At 47.0% G+C, this 20,000-nt stretch overlaps 2 protein-coding genes across 2 annotated transcripts in view; both read left to right on the top strand.

Moving 5' to 3' along the window:
* The first annotated feature begins 3,064 nt into the window (after nucleotides 1-3,064).
* LOC143277383 (uncharacterized) lies at nucleotides 3,065-8,764 on the top strand. The gene is made up of 5 exons (XM_076582165.1): nucleotides 3,065-3,371; nucleotides 3,988-4,338; nucleotides 5,028-5,378; nucleotides 7,890-8,225; nucleotides 8,760-8,764. Exons 1-5 carry the CDS (start codon nucleotides 3,245-3,247, stop codon nucleotides 8,762-8,764), a joined length of 1,170 nt encoding a protein of 389 aa, XP_076438280.1. The 5' UTR covers nucleotides 3,065-3,244.
* Nucleotides 8,765-9,594: 830 nt separating this feature from the next.
* Nucleotides 9,595-20,000, top strand: part of LOC143277651 (uncharacterized) — a 13,073-nt gene continuing 2,667 nt past the window's right edge. The window contains exons 1-6 of the mRNA XM_076582543.1: nucleotides 9,595-9,725; nucleotides 11,580-11,763; nucleotides 11,999-12,268; nucleotides 13,399-13,674; nucleotides 18,643-18,768; nucleotides 19,282-19,761. Coding sequence (XP_076438658.1) covers nucleotides 9,621-9,725; nucleotides 11,580-11,763; nucleotides 11,999-12,268; nucleotides 13,399-13,674; nucleotides 18,643-18,768; nucleotides 19,282-19,761 — 1,441 coding nt within the window. The 5' untranslated portion in view covers nucleotides 9,595-9,620. The remainder of the gene's footprint in view (nucleotides 9,726-11,579; nucleotides 11,764-11,998; nucleotides 12,269-13,398; nucleotides 13,675-18,642; nucleotides 18,769-19,281; nucleotides 19,762-20,000) is intronic.

Genomic DNA, 20,000 nt, shown 5'->3' on the forward strand with positions numbered 1-20,000 from the left:
AGAGGAAGAGATGGGAGGACAACATCCCAGAATGGACGGGCTTAAGGTTGAGCGATACAATCAGGAGGTCAGAAAACCGAGAGGATTGGAGGATGCTGGTTGCCAGATCACCTGTGGCGCCCCAACGGTCCACAAGACTCCGGGATAGGTGAAGGGGGTCAAGGTGATTGCACGTAGGTCGCGGGTCGATCTAGGTTCAAGTTGCCACTGGACTGAGATCAACCTTTCTTTGCTTGTCAGCGACAAGATTCTGGGCTTTTTCGCCCACGATTGTCAAAGGAGGCAGCTGTGCCAGGTTGGTGTTCTTCAGGGCTGTACGTTTATATGTATTTAACTGTGCTTTCATATCTGTGAAACTGCATGTTTGGTGCATATCTGTTATGCATGTGTGGGTGTATATGTGAATGTGTGTCTTCATGTTTTACATCTATTTGCTTATTTATCATCATTGTTATCTTATTTATTTATTTATTTATTCCTCACGCTTATTTATTTATTTATTATTGTTTTTGTTTTTTTTATTATTATTATTATTACTACTACCTTTTCTTTTTACATTATAATTATTTATTTATTTATTTATTTGTGTAAGCTTATCTATTATTTATTCACCCTTTTTTTTCTTTTTTTTTTTCTTTTCTTTTTTTCCTCAAGGCCTGACTAAGCGCGTTGGGTTACGCTGCTGGTCAGGCATTTGCTTGGCAGATGTGGTGTAGCGTATATGGATTTGTCCGAACGCAGTGACGCCTCCTTGAGCTACTGAAACTGAAATTGAAACTGAAACTGTTTGCCCGGGTTCTGCGCTCAGTAGAGAGGATCTTTTTTCTTCCTCCGAGTGGCTCCGAACGTTCGACGTTCTCTGTTCTGTGTTCTTCCAGCTTTGTGGTAACAGTATCTCTTCTGGAAGCATTCCCACTTCCCTATCCATCCACTGACTTCCCTATATGTGAATGTGTGTCTTCATGTTTTACATCTATTTGCTTTTTTTGCTTTTTTTTCTTTCTTTTTTTTTTACATTACAGTTATTATTTATTTATTTATTTGTGTAAGCTTATCTATCATTTATTCCCCTTTTTTTTCTTTTTTTTTTTTTTTCCTCAAGGCCTTACTAAGCGCGTTGGGTTACGCTGCTGGTCAGGCATCTGCTTGGCAGATGTGGTGTAGCGTATATGGATTTGTCCGAACGCAGTGACGCCTCCTTGAGCTACTGAAACTGAAACTGAAACTGAAACTGTTTGCCCGGGTTCTGCGCTCAGTAGAGAGGATCTCATTTTTTTCCTCCGAGTGGCTCCGAACGTTCGACGTTCTCTGTTCTGTGTTCTTCCAGCTTTGTGGTAACAGTATCTCTTCTGGAAGCATTCCCACTTCCCTATCCATCCACTGACTTCCCTATATGTGAATGTGTGTCTTCATGTTTTACATCTATTTGCTTTTTTTGCTTTTTTTTCTTTCTTTTTTTTTTACATTACAGTTATTATTTATTTATTTATTTGTGTAAGCTTATCTATCATTTATTCCCCTTTTTTTTTTCTTTTTTTTTTTTTCCTCAAGGCCTTACTAAGCGCGTTGGGTTACGCTGCTGGTCAGGCATCTGCTTGGCAGATGTGGTGTAGCGTATATGGATTTGTCCGAACGCAGTGACGCCTCCTTGAGCTACTGAAACTGAAACTGACTTCCCTACCCTTCCCACAGGGCATCCATTGTCTCCCCTTGGCTCTCACTGCCTGCCTTTGACCTCCCTGGGTTTGGCGTCGGTTGGCTGCTGCCGCTGCCTTCTATTCCCTTTCTCCGCCAGTGTCCTCTGGCCTGGCTGAGTCCCTGCAAGGGATTCTATGTTTGTCCTTGTCTTCGTCGTCATCACTGTGTTTTTTTTCTCAAGGCCTGACTAAGCGCGTTGGGTTACGCTGCTGGTCAGGCATCTGCTTGGCAGATGTGGTGTAGCGTATATGGATTTGTCCGAACGCAGTGACGCCTCCTTCAGCTACTGAAACTGAAACTGAAACTGTTCTTCGTTCTTCGTCGTCGTCACTTACTCCTCCTCTTCTTCTTCTTCGTCGTCGTCGTCGTCACTACTTCTTCATCATCGTCGCAACCTCCTTACCTTCATCGTCAACTTTGTTCTCGTGTTTCGTTGTCACCGTCTACACACATATTCACACACTCACGTACACACTCACTCATGTGCTAAATCATCGTGAATTTATTCACTCTTGAGACCATTGGCCTTCTCTTGAAGGACTGTAATTATTTCCACGTTTGCCCTTTAGTTAATTTGCTGGATAACTTGTCTTTGTGGTAGTGTGCTTTGTTTTCCGTCGTCTGTTAAACCCTCTGTGTATTGTTTGCTCCGTGTATGGAATGAATACATAATTATTGAACTCTATATATTCTGTTATAGTCTGTGTTTGTGGTGTCGGGGTGTTAGTGCTGGGTTGGGGTTGGGGTTACTAGTCCGGTCTCATATAGAGCGTGACAACAACCAATGCAATACAATGCATATCAATTTCAAGAACAAGATACCAACAATAACAAAAGGAAGACATAAAAGATTTTCAATCAAGGGCGCGAAATTACTTGGATTGTGTGTGTGTGTGTGTGTGTGTGTGTGTGTGGTTTGTTTTACCCTGTTACTGTGTTCATTAGAAAACAAGAATGTCGATACAAGTTTGACGCAAGTGGCTCATATCCGTGAGTTGTCATTCGCTGTTGTGGACCCCCCCCCCCCAAAAAAAAACCAGGAAGAGAAAATAAGGCCAACTCCGGTATAACTGCGGAAACAGAAGGCCCCACCACAGCAAGGGTGTGTGCCGAGGAGTGTGCAAGCTGCAACAAAAGTCGCAGAAAAAGAACGAGAAGTTGGAACAGACGGTGAAGGAGGAGACAACAACTTGGATCAGAAGAAGAGAGACCACCAGAAGGGACAAGGGATAGACAGAGACACAGTAGAAAGAGGAGGAGAAAGAGGAGGAGAAAGAGGAGGAGGAGGAGGAGGAGAGGAAGGAGAAGAGACAGTGAGGGGGGGGGGAGGAGGTTGAGGGGGGAGAGCGGGAGGGAAAAGCAGACATGATGTGAAACTTTTTTTTTCTTTTTTTTTTTTTTCTTTTTCTTTTCCATTCGTCAATTTTCATTTCAGTTCAGTGACTGTTAGTACGCGGACACTTTTGCAGATTGTGTTGTGTCATTTTTCGTGGATATCTTGAGAAAACTTTCGGAGAACCACCGTTGTGTTTCCGTCAATGTGTAAATGTTTATGAAGAGCGGAAACGTTGTGTCGTGTTGTTCGCTGACAATGAAGTGTGGTGCTGTGAAAGCGTTGTTTGGACTCTTCTTCTTCTTCATCCTGAGTGGACCTCGTGTTTGCCTCCTTTCCAGTGAGTAAATCACACATCTATCTGTATTTTACACACACACACACACACACACACACTATATATATATATACATATATATATATACATGTGTGTGTGTGTGTGTGTGTGTGTGTGTGTGAAACTGTGCACTAAGCCCGTGTAGATTTATATCTATTTGTATGTATGTATGTATGTATGTATGTATGTATGTAAATGTTTATGCATTTATGTGTATACGTTTATTCGCGCGCCCTGTCGTTTTCACTGACTGCATTCGTCTTCTCTTCAAATTTTTTCTTCTTTTTTTCTTTTTTTTTTTTTTTTCTTTCTTTTTTTTTTTTTTTTCTTTTTTTTTCTTTTTTTTTTTTTTTCTTTTTTTTTGGCTTTTTTTCTTTTCTTTTTTTCTTTTTTTTCTTTTTCTTTCTCTTTTCTCGCTGAGGGCAGGGTGTTCAAAATTTCTTTCTGCTTCCCTCATAGAAGAAAAACAATCATTCATTCATTCAATCAGTTCTTCACGCTTACCTCGGCCCTCTTTCTCTCTGTTTTATCATGTGAGCTCTCTCTCTCTCTCTCTCTCTCTCTCTCTCTCTCTCTCTCTCTCATGAATCCATTGGTGTGGTTTTTTTTCTCTTTTCAGAGCTGACCCTGAACCGCCCAGAATGCACGAGAGGCGAGGAGTGGATCATCGTGGACAAGCAGGATGTACTACTGAACTGTTCCAGAATGGAACGCCAGTGGAACATCTACTGGTCCTTGGCAGGAGGGCGCGGCGGACAGCAGAGGATCGCGGACTGTAGAGGCTGTGATCAAAAGAACTGCCATGATTGCTCAATCCACATTACTCAGCCACCCTACACATTGGTTCGTCATCAATCTTTCTCCAAGATCCGATTTCGGGCTGACAGTCAGACTCACGACGGTGCCACGCTGACGTGCTCCACTTTCAACAACGCTAACAGAGTCTCGTGCCGTTTGAGGGTCGTGCAACGTGAGTGAATATATATATGTATGTGTGTGTGTGTGTGTGTGTGTGTGTGTGTGTGTGTGTGTGTGTGTGTGTGTGTGTGTCTGTGTGTCTGTCTGTCTGTCTGCCTGTCTCTGTCTGGGACTCTTTCTTCCCATCTCTTCTCCACCCCACCCCCTCCCCCACCCCCCACCTCTCTCTCTTTCGTTCACACTAACAATCAAATGCTGTTATCCCTTTCCGAGAATTGATCTTTTTTTTTTCTTTTTTCTTTTTTTTTTCAAATCTAGTCTTTCATAGTCATGTAGGTTGAATGATTCTCAATGTCAAAGTTGCCTCAATCTTTTTTTATATATAATTTTTTTTAAAGTATCAGTCAGAACTCATGAAATAATTTGCAAACATACAATCTGAAACACCCATTCTCTTCTCTCTCTCTCTCTCTCTCTCTATATATATATATATATATATATATATATATATATACATATATACACATATACATATATATATATAGAGAGAGAGATATGTATATACATAGATATATATATGTGTACATATGTGTGTTTATTATATTTATATCTATAGTTGTACCCGTATTTTTTCTTTCTTTTTTTCATCATTTTATCTATTCTTTCCATCCATTATTCTAGTTAGCTTCCTTATTTCCTTCTGTCCTATTCAGCCAATGTATTTTCCTTCCTTCATGACAGAGATCACCCTCCACCTCCCTGACTGCAGCAATGGTCAGACAGTGCTCCCAGAGAACCGGGAGACGGCCATCACGTGCACAGGGTTGACATCCCATCACAGCGTCTACTGGGCCATGCGGGATATTACCCCCGGTGCTACCGGGTACGAGCGACTTGGGGGCTGTACACAGTGTACCCAGCTTTCTTGTCCACGCTGTGATCCTTCCAAGGCAGGCTACAGTCTCTCCAGAACCCCCACGACAAGTGCTTTAAAGTTTCGGGCAGACTACGAAGATCACAACGGTGCTGTTGTCATGTGCTCCAGTTATCCGGGCCATATTTCTCAAACGTGCGAGTTGAAAGTTGTAAAAGGTGAGATGGATGAATGGATGATTGGATGGATGGATGGATGGATGTGTGTGTGTGTGTGTGTGTGTGTGTGTGTGTGTGTGTGTGTGTGTGTGTGTGGTGTTGTCACCACTACCCTTGTTATTCTGTTTGAGTTCGTTTCTAACCCAGTGGTTTAAGACACACGTCCCACCACCTACACAATGAGAGAGAGAGAGAGGACGTCCGAAGTCTGCAGACATGTTCACATGTATGTGTGGGTTTTTTTGTTGTTTTTTTTTGCTGCCCCATTCATCTGCACCGTTTCAGTGGCATTACTCCCACGCCGCTCATTTAGATTCCCCCATACACTGCCACACCCGGGTTCGTCCGTCGCAGTTCCAGCGTCGGCAGTCCACAGGGAACCATCGATGTTAGGTCGCCAGAAGGCCACACACCAGAGGAGACCCTGCACTGCTGCTGAGTCACTTCGGTGGTGTTCAGTGGTGCCTGTTCTGTTTTAACGTACTTAGGACACCACCTACTAAGCCCCCTACTAACGACAATAATGGCTTAGTCGCGGAGCCAGACTGAGTGAGCGTCCCTCCCAGAGTGAAGACCGCCACCACGTCCCTCAAACAACAGCCCCCCATGAATCTGCCGACACTGACGACATTGACAGGACTCACCCCAAGCACGGAAGTGGAGGGGTATCGAAACTGAGGTCACCATGAGAGCAGGGCATGAAAGGCCACAGACTTTGAGACTATTTTGTTTATATTGATGATGATGAAGGAGGAGGAGGATGACGATGATGATGACGATGTTGCTATGGAGGTCCATTTTGGTTTGGGACTGCGTGACAAGGCTGTACTCTACGCTTCCTGTCATAATGATATCCCGGCGTTAACCAGGCCCGAGAGATACAGACACTTGCAGTGTTGGTCAGGTAATTAGAGCAACACACCCAAAGACGCATCCTTGAAGTGGATGACACTCGACTGTGTGGTCCCAGTCTCCCCATTTAAGCCCACAGCACACTCAACTCTGGGTAGGAGCCGGCCACGGGCCGAAAAACCCACCTCCGCTGGGATTCGAACCCGCGTCCTCCCAGCCGTCAGTCCGCGACGCTAACCACTTCGCCACGGCGGCTGGTGTGTTTTGAAAACTTGCCTGCCGGAGACCTTCCAACAGAACTACCGGAACAATACACAAGGTGTTTTAAACAAGAAGCAATCTCCACCAAGAGAAGAATGTCAATGTCAAACCTCATCTGCTCACACTGGCGTGCATGTGTGCACTTGTCAGCTTGCACATTATTTGGCTGACCTTTTGGCTTTTGTTATTGTTGTTGTTCTTCTTGTTTAACTCTCTCCATACGAACGGCGAAAGAGAAGACGTTAACAGCATTTCACCCCCAATTACCACCATCAAAATATTGCAAGCGGAAGGCTCTTATACTGAAGAGGTGAATGTTGACAAAGAATACCACAATTCTGACGACGGAAGCTAAAGGTTGGGTCATTCAGACACCCACTGGGCCATCCGAGGGGTCTGTGTAGAGGAGAGAAGAGGACTGGCCGTACTGAGTGAGTTAATGATTTTCCAGCAAGTCTCCCATGTCCTTGCCGTGTGTTTCAAGTGCTACATGAAGTCACTCACAGCTGGCACAGCACTACAGGCTCAGCTTGGAACAGTGCACTTCACTGACCATGATCTTCCTCTGACAGTCCTCTTAGAGTCGCTGTGAGACTATTCGTGGAAGGAAGGTGGCAGAATGGTCAAGACGCTCATCTGACGATACAGTGTTTTTGAGAGTCTGGGTTCGATTCCCGCTCACGCCCTTTCCCCCAAGTTTGACTGGAAACTGAAACTAAACGTGTAGTCGTTCGGATGAGACGATAAACCGAGGTCCTGTGTGCAGCACGCACTTGGCAGACACACACACACACACACACACACACACACACACACACACACACACACACACACACACACACACACACACACACACACACACACACACACACACACACACACACACACACACACACACACAAGCTTCAAGTTTCAAGTTTTAATCATCCTTTCACTCCTATTGGAGTATGGAGGATTACTGCAAAATAATGTCACACAAAAGTTGAGAAAACACAAATGTCTTTTAACTCCAAAAGTGTAGCTAGGCAACATTTTCAAATCTAATCATCTTACTTGCAGCTAAAATGATGACTTTTTTGCCTCCTTTGAGCATATTACACACACACACACACACACACACACACACACACACGCACGCACGCACGCACGCACGCACGCACGCACACACCCACACACACACACACGTACGCACGCACGCACGCACACACACACACACACACACACACACTCACACACACACACACACACACACACACACACACACACACACACACACACACACACACACTGACAGACAGACAGACAGGCAGATGGACGGACAGACACGAGAGCCGGCCTTTGCGGTTGGCTGGACAGTGAAGAACAACGGGACGGGTCTGGTCTGTACATCTTTTTCAGATTACAAGATGCCCCAGTGTCAAGGGGGATGGCTGGACTTTGTGGAAGATGAGAAGGTCCCTCCGACAGTCACCTGCACACAGCTGACCAGTAACCAGTCGATGGGCTGGTTTCTTGTCAACAACAACAAAGCCCACCATGTCGCCAGCTGTTTTCCCTGTACTAAAGAACCATGCACCCAGCAATGCCATGTCCAAAGTGACGACTTCAGGGTCAGCAGGACAGCAACAAACACCTCTCTCACCGTTGTCCGCAATGTACGTGCACTGGCTGGACAAACACTGAACTGTTTTCTGCAGAAAGTGATTCAGGAAAAATGCCGCATTAGTGTTTTGCGTGAGTGTATACAGTTTTTTTCATTTGAACTTTCTCAGTGAAAACATTCAGTTTCTTTTTGTTTTCTCATTTCTACTCTCTCTCTCTCTCTCTCTCTCTCTCTCTCTCTCTCTCTCTCTCTCTCTCGCTGTCTCTCTCTCTCTCTCTCTGTCTGTCTGTCTGTCAGTCTCTCTCCCCCTGTGTCTGTCTCTCTCCCTCCTTTCTCATTGCATTACTTTTCTTTTGCTTTTATTTCCTTTTTGGTATTCCTTTCTTTCTTTCTTTTTCCTTTTTTTTCTTTCTTCTTCTCCTCCTCTCCTTACTCCTCCTCCTCCTCCTCATTATTATTATTATTATTATCATTGACGGCCCAACTCAAAACGTTTTGTTCATTTGCAAAAGAAATCAGAGAGAATGAAAACAGACGTCTTCTTTCCAGAATGTATACGTATGCAAGCTTTCATATAAACAGGGATGGAAGTTCTGTTTGTTGAAAAGGAAAAGAAAGGGTGAGAAAGTTATATCTGGCTTCAGCGTGAGTGTCCTTGGGTGCAGCATAGAAGCATGTCCACTCTGGAAACTTCGCAATGTCTTGGGAGCGAGATGATGGTAATGATGACGGTGTTGATGATGATGATGAAAGTGATGATGATGATGATGATTATGATAGTGGTGTTAATGATGATGATGACGATGATGATGAAAGTGGTGATGGTGATGAATATGATAGTGGTGGTTGTGGTGATGGTGATGATAGTGATGATGATGATTATGATACTAGTGGTGATGGTGGTGGTGATGATGGTGATGATAGTGATGATGATGATGATGATGGTGGTGGTGGCGATGGTGATGGTGATTATGATAGGGATTATTATGATGATGATGATGATAGTCATGACGATGATGATGGTGGTGGTGGTGGTGATGGTGGTGGTGATAGCGGTGGTGATGATGCCGATGATGATGGTGGTGGCGGTGGTGGTAACGATAGTGATGACGTTGATGGCGATTATCATAATGAAGGTTTTGGTGGTGGTGGTAACGATGATGGTGGTGGTGACGATGATAGTCAGGATGATGATGATCATCATCATCACGATGATCATAATGACGATGATGATGACCATAATAACCATATAAGTTCTTCAGGCATTTCCCCCAAGATGGTGAGTTTTCCTTCGCTGAAACACGAACTGTAGAATAATAATAAAAAATAATAATAATATTAAAACACAACTATATAAAGTCGCCACGATTTCAACCAGTCGTATCAACCCACCCCCCATATCCCTCCCCTCCACAACCCCCCCCCCCCACCCCCACCCCCCCGCCCCCATGCCTCCCAGCCAAACACCTGCTAACCCCCTCCGTCCCGTTCCAGACAACGCTCAGTTGAGCGAGCCTCGTGTGACGATGCACAGCAACTGGACCGTGACGGGGATTGTGACGTTTGACCATGCTTTCATGTCACACGGTCAGATCGGCTGTCGGTGGACCAGGAAAAGTATCAGCGGTCAGGTAAGTTCTCCACACCTGTGAGCAGTTGTGAAGGGACACCGAATCAGACTTTCTTCTTCCCTCCCTTCCTTCCTTCCTTCCTTTCTACCTTCCTTTCTACCTTCCTTTCTACCTTCCTTCCTTTCTTCATTCACACCCCCCTCCCTCTTTTCTGCTGTCTACGATCACCAGTGTGCAAATGTGACGGCCTCCCTTCCATCCTTCCTTCCTTTCTTTCTTTCTTTCTTCCTCCCTTCCTCCCCTTCTCTTCACCTGTGTGTGCTTCGGGACATTAATCCGAATTCTTTTCTTTCTTCTTTCCTCTCTGCTTTTCTTTTTCTGTCTCTTCCTTCCTTCCTTACTTTCTTTCTTTCCTTCTTCGTTTTTTTTTTCCTCCCTAACTACTCTTCTTTCTTACTCCTGTCCTTCCTTGCTTCTTCTCTTCCTTCTTTCTTCTCTCACTGCCTCTCTCCTCTCCTTTTTCTCCCTCGCTCCCTCCCTCCCTTCCGTCATTTCTTCCTTCCACCCTCCCTTCTCTTCTTCCTTCCTTCCTTCCTTTAAGTTCAGCCCTCCGTCCACCTTCTCCCACCCCCTTCCCATCCTCTCTTCCTTCCTTCCTCTCCTTCCTCCCTCCCTCCCTCCATCTCTTCCCCTCCCCCTTCCTTCCAACATTCCTTCATTTCCTTCTTCCTCCTTCCTTCCTCCCTTCTTCTCTCCACCTTCCTCTTTCCATTCCCGTCCCTTCTTCATGTTAGTGACATGAAGTATATGAAAGTTTCATGTACAACTTTCTACTCCTTCAACGGGATTTTTCTGAAATAAACGTGTCCTGCCTTGCCTTGTGTGTGCGTGTGTGTGTGTGTGTGTGTGTGTGTGTGTGTGTGTGTGTGTGTGTGTGTGTGTGTGTGTGTGTGTGTGTGTGTGTGTGTGTGTGTTGTCTTCAGTTTCACGTCTATTCACTATAAGTGTTTTTTAGACGGAAAGGAGTAAAGTAGTGGATAAAGGAGAGGGAATGCATGTGAATATTAGTGTAAAAAAAGTGTGCATGTTATGTATCAGAGGAAAAATATATTATAAGAAAAAGTCTAAAGAGATTGTGGTGTGTACTGAATGAGTTGTCATGGGAAGTGTGTGTGTGTGTGTGTGTGTGTGTGTGTGTGTGTGTGTGTGTGTGTGTGTGTGTGTGCATTTCTTCTTCTTCTTCTTCTTCTTCTGCGTTCGTGGGCTGCAACTCGCACGTTCACTCTTGTGCACGAGTGGGGGTTTATGTGTATGATTGTGTTTACCCTGCCATGTAGGCAGGCACGCTCCGTTTTCGGGGGTGTTCAGGTAAATAACCTTCCACAGCACCTGGTATTTTACCATGTACTGGCTCCCTGTCTCACACCGAATAAAGTACAAGATCAGCACTCTATGCTACAAATGTATTCACAAATCAGCCCCTTCCTATCTCTGTGGCTGCCTTCACCTCTACACTCCATCTCGCTCACTACGATCAGCTTCGGATCCACTCCACTTACATATACCCAGATTCAAACTGTTGGCCACCGTTCTTTCTCTGTCTCTGGACCTTGCAATTGGAATGAACTTCCTCTTTCGCTTCGTCAAGTCTCCACACTCAGCTCTTTCAGGTCTGGCCTTAAAACCCACCTCTTCCCAAAGTAGCCTCCCTTCCCTGCCTCTTCCTTGTCTTTTTAGTTTTTTTCAGTTTTAGAGTTATGCTTGCGTGAGAATGACTGGTGCGAAAGCGCTTTGATTTGTTTATGCACAAGATTTAGCGCTATATAAGTACCATTATTATTATTATTATTATTATGCGATGTACTATAACGTACATGATTAATCATATACCACTTAACTCATTACTTGTTACAGTCAGAGATCCCCGAACGAGAAGTGAAGCTGCAGGAGCAGGAGGAAGACGAAGGTGGTCGTCGGTTCTTTGGCGGAAGTTGCGTCATGGTGACGTCATTGAGTGACACGTCAGGAGACGTTTATAACTTCACCGTGGACGTGACTCCTGGAGCGGGTCCGGTGTTGGCTGGTTCTGTCACGATCAGTTAGTATCACAGTGTGTGTGTGTGTGTGTGTGTGTGTGTGTGTGTGTGGTGTGAGAGAGAGAGAGAGAGAGAGAGAGAGAGAGAGAGAGAGAGAGAAAGGGAGAGAGAGAGAGAGAGAGAGAGAGATGTTTTTGCTTCAAATGCTAATTTTTGTCTCTGCCTCTCTCTCTCTCTGTCTCTCTCCCCCTCCCTCCTTCCCTCTCTTCCTCCCCTCTCTGACGTCACCCTGTCCAGAGAAACCAGGCGAGCTACGTCTTCAGAAGTCCTCCTGTCCTGACGTCATTGCCGAAGGCCAAGACGTCAGCTGCAAATGTCGTCACACCAGCTCATCCAAACCTTTCCCCCCTGCCCTCCTGACTTGGGTCGATTCCAGCACGAGTTCTGACGTGCTGGAGCTGCGCAACATCAACCGAGAGCAGAATGGACGAGTCCACGTGTGCCGCTCCGAGTGGGGTCCAGGTGGAGAAGTGGTCAGCAGTGTCAGCTACTCGCCGCGGGTTGTGTGTGAGTACCACTGAAGAACAAAACAACGGCATCTACTGTAATGACCCAATCCCCACCCACCACCACCATTTTCCTGCCTGTCCTGTTTGTCATTAGTATCGTCATTATCACCAATCAGTCATCATCATCATCATCATCATCACTGTCTTCATCATCACTCATTTCCAAAATGACAGCTGAACGGAACTGAGCCAAAAGACCCTCTGGGCTTGGCTTGTTCTTTAGGAGGTTGAAGCCAGCGGCAACAGACAGACTGCTTTCTGAAGTGAACCCCCTCACATAGTCAGTAATGGCACTGCCGCTGCTGTTGCTGCTGCTACTGCTGTTTCCTGTTGATATCAAATCGCGTACGCGCGCGCGCGCGCGCACACACACACACACACACACACACACACACACGTACACATGCGCGCGCGCACGTGCACACACGCAGACACATAGAAGAGAAGATAAGAAAGAAAGAGAGACAGACAGTGTGTGTGTGCGTATGCGCGCGCGCGCGTGTGTGTGTGTGTGAGTAAATAAATCAGTCAGTATATTATCAACAGATTAATTAATCAATCAGCCAACCCACCAGCCAACACATCATCAATAGATTGATCAATCAATCAGCCAACCCACCAGCCAACACATCATCCATAGATTGATCAATCAATCAGCCAACCCACCAGCCAACACATCATCAATAGATTGATCAATCAATCAGCCAACCCACCAGCCAACACATCATCAATACATTGATCAATCAATCAGCCAGCCCACCAGTCAACACATCATCAATAGATTGATCAATCAATCAGCCGACCCACCACCCAACACATCATCAATAGATTGATCAATCAATCAGCCGACCCACCAGCCAACACATCATCAACAGATTGATCAATCAATCAGCCGACCCACCAGCCAACACATCATCCATAGATTGATCAATCAATCAGCCGACCCACCAGCCAACACACGAACCTTCAACGTCACAGTGACAGAAGGAGAGCCGCTCGCTGATGACCTTCCCCTTGTTACACTGATTTCCTTTACTCCATCACTCAGCCACTCCAAACCAATCTTTCACTTTGTCCCTTCCTTCGTCCATTCGTTCCTTCATTCACTAATTAACCTTCTCCACACAGATGGACCCAGCAGAGCCGAAGTGACGACAGACGATGACCTTGACCCAGGGAACGTGACCTTGACCTGCAGAGTTCAAGGGGAGGTCTTCCCCTCGGCCTCGTTGACCTGGAACGTGCCCTGCACGAGCGTCAGTGACACCAACGTCAGCAGCACGTGCACGCTACGCAGGGACCAGGTGGACAGGAGCGGGAGAGACGTGGTGGTGGAATGCGTGGCCACCAATTCGGAACTCTCTTCCCTGAACGCGACGGCCTCTCTGACGCTGTTGTTTCTAGGTGTGTGACTTGAAGACCGTCATGTTGTTTGTCTGCCTTTCCCACTGTCCGTGTCTGCCTGTTTGTTGTTGTTGTTGTTGTTGTTGTTGTTTACCAGCTCCTGTATTTGTCTGTCTGTCATTCTCTCTCTCTCTCTCTCTCTGTGTGTGTGTGTGTGTGTGTGTGTGTGTGTGTGTGTGTGTGTGTGTTTTCTAGTCACCACTCAAAAGAGGAATGTACATGAAATGGTGTGGGGGTTGGGGGGGGGGGGACGTATCAAAAAGACTTGGAAGATGATTCAATGCAAATCATTGTCCAGCTCACGAAAGAAAGAAAAAAAAACAACTAAAGGAATACTGAACAAAATAAATAACGCAAAATTATACAAAGACTCAAGCCTCCAATATAGGTTAAGTAGTTTGTGATCAAGTAAGTAACGACATATCAAATTAGAAATGCATGTTTGAGTAAGAATCAAAATTAAAATGTCAAAACATTATCTCCCTTGTTCTGTGACCATGTTTCCAGGTCCTCCCTCCAGTTTTTACATCATACACACACACGTACCGTCCACATGAATGTTGCTATGCAAATCTGACATGAAATCCCTTTGTGTACATAAACGTGATTTAATCAATACATGCTCACAGCTGTACACCCGTCTTGCACGCACCTGGGTTTAAAAACCATAGTTGCAGTTGAAATGAAGTTCGTACTTGCACGCTCGTATATTCACAGTTAGTCATCTTTCCACTCAAATGTACTTGATAGCCAATAGCTACTTCTTCCCTTGTTTCCGCCATGTTGTAATGTTGGGGGAGGGGGTGGGGTGTCAGTAAAAGCTAGAGGAGAACTATCCTTTCCCTCACTTCGCCATGTTGTAATGTGGAGGGATGGGGGTTTAGGGGGACAGGGGTGTCAGTAAAAGCTAGAGGAGAACTATCCTTTCCCTCACTTCGCCATGTTGTAATGTGGAGGGATGGGGGTTTAGGGGGAGGGGGGGGGTCAGTAAAAGCTAGAGGAGAACTATCCTTTCCCTCACTTCGCCATGTTGTAATGTGGAGGGATGGGGGTTTAGGGGGAGGGGGGGTGTCAGTAAAAGTTAGAGGAGAACTATTCTTTCCCTCACTTCGCCATGTTGTAATGTGGAGGGATGGGGGTTTAGGGGGAGGGGGGGGGGGTCAGTAAAAGCTAGAGGAGAACTATCCTTTCCCTCACTTCCGCCCGCCATGTTGTAATGTGGAGGGAGGGGGGGTTGGGGAGAGGGGGGGTGTCAGTAAAAGCTAGAGGAGAACTATCCTTTCCCTCACTTCCGCCCGCCATGTTGTAATGTGGAGGGATGGGGGGGGGGGGTTGGGGGGAGGGGGGTGTCAGTAAAAGTTAGAGGAGAACTATCCTTTCCCTCAATTCCGCCCGCCATGTTGTAATGTGGAGGGATGGGGGAGGGGGAGGGGGGGGGGGGTCAGTAAAAGCTAGAGGAGAACTATCCTTTCCCTCACTTCCGCCCGCCATGTTGTAATGTGGAGGGATGGGGGTTTAGGGGGAGGGGGGTGTCAGTAAAAGCTAGAGGAGAACTATCCTTTCCCTCACTTCTGCAATGTTGTAATGTGGAGGGATGGGGGTTTAGGGGGGGGGGGGGGGTGTCAGTAAAAGCTAGAGGAGAACTATCCTTTCCCTCACTTCTGCCCGCCATGCTGTAATGTGGAGGGATGGGGGTTTAGGGGGAGGGGGGTGTCAGTAAAAGCTAGAGGAGAATTATCCTTTCCCTCACTTCGCCATGTTGTAATGTGGAGGGATGGGGGTTTAGGGGGAGGGGGGTGTCAGTAAAAGTTAGAGGAGAACTATTCTTTCCCTCACTTCGCCATGTTGTAATGTGGAGGGATGGGGGTTTAGGGGGAGGGGGGGGGTCAGTAAAAGCTAGAGGAGAATTATCCTTTCCCTCACTTCGCCATGTTGTAATGTGGAGGGATGGGGGTTTAGGGGGAGGGGGGTGTCAGTAAAAGTTAGAGGAGAACTATTCTTTCCCTCACTTCGCCATGTTGTAATGTGGAGGGATGGGGGTTTAGGGGGAGGGGGGGGGTCAGTAAAAGCTAGAGGAGAACTATCCTTTCCCTCACTTCCGCCCGCCATGTTGTAATGTGGAGGGAGGGGGGGTTGGGGGGAGGGGGGTGTCAGTAAAAGCTAGAGGAGAACTATCCTTTCCCTCACTTCTGCCATGTTGTAATGTGGAGGGATGGGGGTTTAGGGGGAGGGGTGGGTCAGTAAAAGTTAGAGGAGAACTATCCTTTCCCTCACTTCCGCCATGCTGTAATGTGGAGGGATGGGGGTTTAGGGGGAGGGGGGTGTCAGTAAAAGTTAGAGGAGAACTATTCTTTCCCTCACTTCGCCATGTTGTAATGTGGAGGGATGGGGGTTTAGGGAGAGGGGGGGGGTCAGTAAAAGCTAGAGGAGAACTATCCTTTCCCTCACTTCTGCCATGTTGTAATGTGGAGGGATGGGGGGTTGGGGGGAGGGGGGGGTCAGTAAAAGCTAGAGGAGAACTATCCTTTCCCTCACTTCCGCCCGCCGTGTTGTAATGTGGAGGGATGGGGGGCAGTGCAAGCCAGCCCAAAACGACTCTTCCCTGATATCTCTGTCACACGCGGAATGGTGTTGGGGAGCTTGGGGGAGAAGGGAGTGGGGGTGAGGGGGGATTGGAGGGGGGGGGGGCTGTACAAGCTAAAATAAAACGAGTCCTTACCCCCAGTTTCACTACATCGTGATGTGGAGAAGTTTGAGCACATGGTAGCCCAGCCCTACCCTCTTTCCTTTCTTTCGCCACCTTGTAGAGGGGACTGGCTTCAATACAGGCTATCAAAGCAAGACGCACCTGCCTTCACTTCCGTTGAGCTGTAGTAGAGAAGGAAAATAGGGGGGGGGGGGTTAGGGGGGAGAGTCGGAGGGGATGGGGAGGGGGCGGGGGGGTTAAAGGCTAGCCCAGAACAACCCTCACTCCAATATCAATAGCCGAGAAAGGGGGGAAAGCGTCAATCTTGACTGGCCACAAATGTCCCCGGGGCGGCGGGTGGAAGGGGGGGGGTGTATTTGAGGCTATCCCAGACTGACCCCTGGGACGAAAATCAGCAGGGGATAGGTTGAGGCTGTCACACCGGCGCTGACATCCTGTTTCGTTCATTTCGAGTGACGACTGATTTCCAAAGTTGTATGAAGAGTAACTGTGTGCGCCAAACAACACCAGAGCTGGTCTACGAAACAATTATCTCAAATATGAAACTAGATATTTCCTTATAGCCTTCATACTGGCGATGAATCATCTTCACGGCTCGCTCGCTCGCTGTGGCGTGCACAGGACAGACCGTGAGCTGAACACAGGAACAGGCGAAACCAGACATTTCCCTATCCGGTCCGGATGCTGTCTGGTGGATACCATCTCTCTGTACATTTCATTGTGCTGATACAATAGACAGAGCACTGAAACTAGGGGCAAAGTGCCATTCAGAGTTGGTCCAAATGCACATTTCTCTAAGAGTCTTCGGCTAACTAGAATACTGTGATTGTGTGTGTGTGTGTGTGTGTGTGTGCGCGCGCGCGCGTGTGTGTGTGTTTGTGTGGGTGTGGGTGTTGTATGAGTTTGTGTGTGGATGTGTGTTGTATGAGTTTGTGTGTGGATGTGTGTGTGTGTGTGTGTGTGTGTGTGTGTGTGTGTGTGTGTGCGCGCGCGCGCGTGTTGAACATTAGCGTTGACTTTTTATCTGCAACTGTTAGTGGTACAGAAATCAAACGAGGTAATCTGGTAAATCCTTATAAGACCTTTATGATACTCATCCCACATTATAATGATTATGATAGCCAAGGTGATCGGTCACAGATCAAGTTCACTATTTGCCAAAAATTAACAAGGAGAAAAGTTCCATAAAAGCCACACATATATTTCCATCCAGTTTTCATCAAGAATGGTGTATGTAGTGAGTGGCCATAGTGAATGCTCGCAATCAGATGTAAAAGATCTAAGACATTGTGTGGTTCGTCCGTCGGGATCGACGAGGACCATCTAGTCATCCTGGGGGTGGGTGGGTTGGGCTCTGTGGGTGCGCAGATGACTGGTCAGGCCAATCCGCGCCCGGAAGGTTCTGACGCAGTGTGGACAGGGGATGGTGGCAGCTGTCAGGGACTTGCTGGCACTGCTTTTCCTGGCCTGTCTGCGTTGCTCTGCTGCAGCGATTCTGTTGGCCTCGCAGGATTTGGCGCCTTTGTGGACAGCTGAACGCCACTGTACAGTGATGATGAAGGAAAAACCCTTCAGGCACAGAAGAGACAGGATCTTGCACGTAATATTCTTCACGCTTGGTGCAGTGAGAGGTTATGGCAACAACAAAAAAATGCTTTGAAAAGTCAATGTTTCATATCAAAGGTCAATGAAAAATAATTTGCTCGAATTTGTTTTTCGTGTTAAGAAATAGCCAATTTCCGTTTTCGAAACCAAGTGCTTGAGGAGACTACTACACATCTCCTACAAGGAGCACAAGACCAATGACTATGTGCGGAACCTGGTCAGCAACCTTGTTGGGCCCCAAGAACCACTGCTGGCGACTGTCAAACGACGGAAGATGGCATGGTTTGGTCACGTCATACGACATAACACCCTCTCCAAAACCATCCTGCAAGGGACTGTAGAGGGAGGGCGCAGACGGGGGCGGCAGAGAAAGAGCTGGTCCGACAACGTCAAGGAATGGACCAAAATGACGATGCCAGATCTCCTCACGACAGCTGCCAACAGAACGGCGTGGCGAGCTATGACATCTTCCTCATGTCCCCCCCAACGACCCCAGCGGTCAAGGGAATGAGTGAGTGAGTGAGTGAGTGAGTGAGTGAGTGAGTTTTCCTTAGTATTTTGCATCATGGTTATCACGTCTTGAAAGACTTGGCTGTCTCGTTTTCTTTTGTTTTTGATTTCGTTCATTCTTTAATGTTTTATTTTCTCTCTCAAAGGGAAGGAAGAGGTTCCAAAGACTGAGGAAGCGTTGCCACTGGGACTTATCGTTGGCATTGTGACTGGTGTTGTGGTAGCTGCGGCTGTCGTTGCCGTCATCATCATCATCGTGGTTCGTCGTAAGCGTAAGTGGCTGAAAAGTGGATGATGTGAATCTGACAAAGATATTGACGCACATGCGATGCGGTTGCGTTCTCACCTGAACTGTTGAAACCTAGCTGTGTTCTAGCCACTCGCATTTTCCTTCCCTTGTAATCACACACACACACACACACACACACACACACACACACACACACACACACACACACACACACACACACACACACACAGAGGCGCACATATTCACGAAATGGTTACTGGTACACGTCTAGGTATGTGTATTGTCAAAACGGGACTTTAATCACCACTTACTGGTGGGGAAATTCTAGATATCTGACAGTGCATGACTGAAGGGTTCAGTGAATAATGTAAGCTATGTACCAACAATAAATCCCGGGTCACAGTGATAGGAACAAACAAGTCCAAACAGATTTACATGTCTCTCTTTTCTTGCTTCCTGTCCATACACTGTTCATTCTTCTTTCTTTTCTTTTTTTCTTTCTTTCATTTTTAATACTGTTCTCACGGTTTCGCAGGTGCTAATGCCCCCGTACATGAAATACCAATGAGAGAGGCACAGTTGTTCAGCTCTGGGACAGCACAAGCCCACCAGACCAGCGCCGACAATGCAGGGACCCGGGCCCAGCAGACCAGCACTGACAATGCAAGGACCCGGGCCCAGCAGACCAGCGCTGACAATGCAAGGACCCGGGCCCAGCAGACCAGCACTGACAATGCAAGGACCCAGGGCCAGCAGACCAGCGCTGACAATGCAAGGACCCGGGCCCAGCAGACCAGCGCTGACAATGCAGGGACCCGGGCCCAGCAGACCAGCGCTGACAATGCAGGGACCAGGGCCTCTCAGACCAGCGCTGACAATGCAGGGGACCACTATTACATGACCGTCATTGACGCCTCCCCTTCTGTCCAGTCCCCAGCCGGAGATTCAGACTATGAAATCCCTCCGACAGGCACAGGGCCTGACATGGGCGGTCAGCCTTCCAGTCCAGGAGCACGTAAGTGAGACTGAATGGGACTGGACGCTGGCTTTCCGCTCTGCAGCCCTATTTGCCGGGCTGGCCTGCGGAGTTTTTACTATATAAAGAACATGCGGTTTTATTCTTGTTTTTTTTTCTTTCATTTTTCATTTTACAGTTTCCTTCTTTTTATGTCCACCCCCCCCCCCCCACCCCCCACCCCTTTTTTTCTTTCTTTTTTTTTTATCTTTAGAGGTAGGAAAGGAACAAGTCAGTTT

Source organism: Babylonia areolata, chromosome 34, assembly GCF_041734735.1.
Source record: "Babylonia areolata isolate BAREFJ2019XMU chromosome 34, ASM4173473v1, whole genome shotgun sequence".
Lineage (NCBI taxonomy): Eukaryota > Metazoa > Mollusca > Gastropoda > Neogastropoda > Buccinidae > Babylonia > Babylonia areolata.